Consider the following 4915-nt stretch of genomic DNA (forward strand, 5'->3'; position numbering starts at 1 on the left):
ATTCTCAATGGATGCATATTGCTATTCTCGGTTTGAATCGATCAACTATGAACAATTTTGTCATTATCCGATTTATCTCATTTTGATTCTTTATTGGTAGGGTCACAAGACTGACCTCACTCTATTTTTCGGTTTGAATCGATCAACTATAAACAACTTTGTCCTTATCTGATTTATCTCATTTTAATTCTTTATTGGCAGGGTCACAAGACGAACCTCACCTAGAGTTCACATTCGGGTAGCATTTGCATATTTTTCCCGTAAATCAATGTAGAGATAATAGCCAAAATGATCTCTTGGCTATTTCATAATTTATAAAAATTTGTTCTCAACTATCAATTCACCTAATATGGTCCTTCAACTATGTACGGAGTAAAATTTTACTAATTTTAGCATTTTGTTACTTACACTAATGACTGAATTGTGTAAAATTTTCCATAGCTCAGGGACTATTTTTGGTGAATGGTTAGTTGAGAACTAATTTGAGAATTATAACATAATCGATAAACTATTTTGGGTATTATCTTGTCAAAATATTATATACTCTGCTAATTAAAAATTAGAGAAAATGACGTTAATTTAAAGTCTTTTAATTATAGGTAAATTGTCAAATTAAAAAATGTAAGATATATTAAATATAATATATCTAAATATAAATATAAATATAAATATATATATATATATATCTATATATATAAATATAAACACAAGTATATATAAATGACAGAAAGAGGAATTGAAGAATGATACTTTGAATTGGTAATTAGAAATGAAATGCATACACACTATTTATAGTGAATGGAAGACAACTTAAAAATGCTAAAAATAAGGCATGCTGCATGTATTCCTACAATCAAGGCCACATTCCATGATTCCACGTATTGCATGCATGACCTTTTCTAATTAACATATTAGCAAACTAATTACTTGGTTTAACATTATAATAATAATATTATTATAACAAAAATCGTACGAATCTCTGACACTTCCACTATATATATATTCTTAATTACCGGAGAAGTTAATAGGTGTGCAGATCGGATGATCTCATAGCTTGAGGTTCAGCATTTAGGATATCATGTCTTTTGAATCTTCATTGGATGGAGCTATATCCATATACATTTTGCCAATATTGTAAGAGTGATTTTTTTTAAGGATTTATATGATTTCATATGAGATGTATTTAAAAAAAAAAAAACTATTCTTATTGACCAATAACCAAACAGAAAAAGTTTGTTGAGCATCAATATCTGTCAAAAACAAGTTGTTAGACATAGGAAATTAATTAAATATATGAAAGCAATTGATTGATTTGAAATTAAGAAATAGTAATATCCGGCAAAAGGTAGGAGAATCTTGAACAACACCTAAACTGGAAGGGCAATAATAATGTATGTGAAAAAGGCAGCTGCCAATTCAACAATTTGCATATCTCTCCTACCCTAAACACTTGAATTGAAGGAGTCTTCTTCCCTAAGCATCCCATTCCAAAGGGAAAAACAAAATCCTCCTATACTTTATTTTAGATCTCTTTTGTCTACTTATACATAAATACTTACAAAATATATATAAGGATCCAGAAAATCCCCCATTAAATTTATTTATTATAGGAATTTTCTATATTGCCGATAGCATTTGGTACTAGGACTGTATAATAGAAAAATTGAAATAACAAACTCTTTGTTTTTTTTTTCTTTTTTGAGTGACGGGGAAATTTACAGCCACTACTTGATGATGTACACCGACTCACCAACTAAACCTTACTTTGTGATCTTAACTGACAAAAGACTATAAACTAATTTAAATTGTCCATAACTGACCGGCTTAATCTAAGAAGACTAATAGGCGGTTAACCAACCTTTTTTGTTTGTTTGTTTAACTTCACAATTGATAACTGATCATTTTACATATGTAAGTTCAAATGTCCACTGAACTCTCAAACATCAAGATAGTAGTAAAAACCAAAATTCCTATTGGTTCTTGGCTTTACTTCAAATTAAACAACAGAAAATAGCATACATAATTATATCTGATACTATCGATATCAAAGAAAAACCTTTTATTATATAATGAGGAAATATGTATACTTTGATTTACGAGAAAGCTCCCAGTTGCTACCTATGATGCACCCTAACCAGTAAAAAAAATATATAAATCAAATTAAATTATCCATGATTAACTGACTCAAACCAAGAAGACTAATATACAACCAGGTATACTCATATATTAACTTTGTTTGGATTTATGTTACCTGTACTTGAACAAATAAATCTGTACCTACTACTACCCCAAGACCCACAATTCAACAAACCATCTCCCGTGTTCAAAATTAGTAAAATTTCCAGGTGTTGAAGGTGTCATAATCATGAATGCTTGCCTGCAGCAGCATACATATATTTAATACTCCATAGTTATGATCAACAACCACCTTCAGAACAACATTATATTAGTGGTTGCATGAAGCTGCCAACTTACCAACTCAAGAAAATAGCTGTCTTACCAGAAACCTTATAATAATAAATTCTGTTACGTTGGATATATAGATCATACACGCATTTTATTACAGCCCAGAATGAATCATAATTAACACTAATTACTGTATCACTACATCTTTAATTCAAAAATTTGTTCAAGAAAAGGCCGGTGGGATCTGTCTCTTTCTTCCCAAAGGGCATTCCGGTCATTTCACATGAAAGGAAGAAAAATTAAAGATGGTGGATGTGGCTGGCATTACTTTAAAGCCAGTCTAGCTTAGGTTGATATATATATTAGTGTTATTAACTGGATCACAGGTCACATACAGACATCATCAATATTTGTAAAAGCATAAAAGGGGAAGTGTAGGAGAAGAAATTAAAGGGGAGGTTATAACAATGGCCTCCTCGGCGACTCCGAAACAGATGATAGAGCAGCCGCAATCTTCGCCGCAGTTGTTGTGCGTTAAGAGCTCCGGGGGGATCCTCAGCTTCGCCGCCGGGATGGCAAGTCCGATGGCCGACGACAGGGAGGCGGAGGACATGACCAAATCCGCCCTCTCCGCCTTCCGCGCAAAGGAGGAAGAGATCGAGCGGCGGCGCCGAGAAGTTACGGACAGAGTTCAGGCCCAACTTGGCCGCGTTGAAGAAGAAACTAAACGCTTAGCTGAAATCCGAGAGGTAACAACTTAACACCATATGCAAAAAAAAATTTCATATATATCCCAACTGCCAGCAACATATTGACTTTCTCTATTTAAGTCATAGACTATAAGAAATCTAGTATCATTTATTCTTGTCCATAGGGTCACAAGACCGTGTGCACATTCTCAATAATGACTATGGATTTTATTTGCCATCTTAAAAAAATACAGAGTCTAAATCTCAAGTTGGCTGGATAATTGATTTTGTAATCATAATGTTCTAATAACTATACCATGAAAAGGTGGATTCCTGTTTATTGACATACCGAATTGTAAACATTTAATAGGTAGATTGTGAACATTCAATAGGTAAATTGTGTATTTTGAATCCGGGTCCATCTTTGCAAGGTGGACCCGAGTCCATAGAATAATTTGCCATAATGTTCTAAGTTGAACTTGTGTAGTATGTTGTCTATTGGCATAGGCTTCTTGATTTAAGCGGGTGAATTATAAACAAACTAGGCAGATTTAATTTACTTTCTCTTATCCTTTGTTGGTTCGAGTGGCAAGATCAGAACAACTAAGATCACAAGTAGAAGTTTACTCGGTACCAAGCTTAAATTAAATCATGCATGGGATGCATGCTTCAAAATGTGTTATGAACATGCAAGATGTGCAGAAACATAATTTTAGTACAATTAATTAAGGTTATGTTACTATATATGAACATGCATCATGATCTGACAAATTAAACTTTTTGGTTCAATCATGGTCTAGGAACTTGAAGGATTTGTTGATCCGGTGGGGAAAGAAGTTGCGGTGGTGCGCAAGAGGATTGATCTAGTCAGTCGCGAATTGAAGCCTTTGGGGCAGACTTGTCAGAGAAAGGTACTTGTTTTGTCTCAACTAAAAGTTTAAATCAATACAGAAACTAGAATGACAGGGATTATTGGTATGCAGGAAAGGGAATACAGAGAAGTTCTGGAAGCGTTTAACACGAAGACGAAGGAGAAGGCTCAGCTAATCACCAAACTAATGGAGTTAGTGACAGAGAGCGAAAAGCTGAGGATGAAGAAACTGGAAGAGCTGAGCAAGAACTTAGATTCTCTACGCTAATTATGTTACAGATATATATATATATAAACAGTGACCATAATCCATATATAACTCTGATGATCTTTGAGTTGGTAACAGTTTGGTGATTTGATGTGGTTTGTATCAGATTGTTCTTTCATTTGTATCATTACTTTATCCGATCCAGGATGTTTCTCGTTTTAAGTTTGGGAAAACGAGGTTCATTATTTGTGTCATTAACTGCGCTGGTTACGTTGGGTTTGGATTTGTTTGATTAGGTTTGATGATGTAAATGGGGATTTGTCAGCAAAAAAAAATGTTTATTAAATTACTATATTTTATGTTGTGACAATGTTTCTGTTTTAAGGTATCAGGGTGCAATTTTTGTTCATTAATGGCCAAACCAATACCCTGCAGATAATAATGGTTTTCGTACTTTAATTTAATGCATTATTATTGTATTATACTGAAGAATTAAGGGTATTCTCAATAATTTGAGTTTTTTTCTTTTTATATGTGAGGTTCACAATTTTTTTTTTTTTTTTTTTTTTTATCTAAGGACATCTCTAATAGACATAGTTTTTGAGTAGTTTTTATATGTGTGACTAGAAAATAGAAGATGAAAGGGAAGGGAAAAAGAAAAAAAATTGAAAAGTACGTTAAAAGAAGAAGAAGAAGAAGAAATATGCATGTTAACTGGGCGCCTGCATGTACCCGACTGGG

The 4915-nt window shown here is 33.1% G+C and overlaps 1 protein-coding gene across 1 annotated transcript; it reads left to right on the forward strand.

The window, feature by feature from the left end:
• The first annotated feature begins 2769 nt into the window (after positions 1 to 2769).
• Positions 2770 to 4544, forward strand: LOC116004204. Its single transcript, XM_031244160.1, has 3 exons — positions 2770 to 3155; positions 3896 to 4006; positions 4079 to 4544. Exons 1-3 carry the CDS (start codon positions 2874 to 2876, stop codon positions 4232 to 4234), a joined length of 549 nt encoding a protein of 182 aa, XP_031100020.1. The 5' UTR covers positions 2770 to 2873; the 3' UTR covers positions 4235 to 4544.
• The last annotated feature ends 371 nt before the right edge of the window (positions 4545 to 4915 follow it).

Source organism: Ipomoea triloba, chromosome 14 (assembly GCF_003576645.1).
Source record: "Ipomoea triloba cultivar NCNSP0323 chromosome 14, ASM357664v1".
Classification (NCBI taxonomy): domain Eukaryota; kingdom Viridiplantae; phylum Streptophyta; class Magnoliopsida; order Solanales; family Convolvulaceae; genus Ipomoea; species Ipomoea triloba.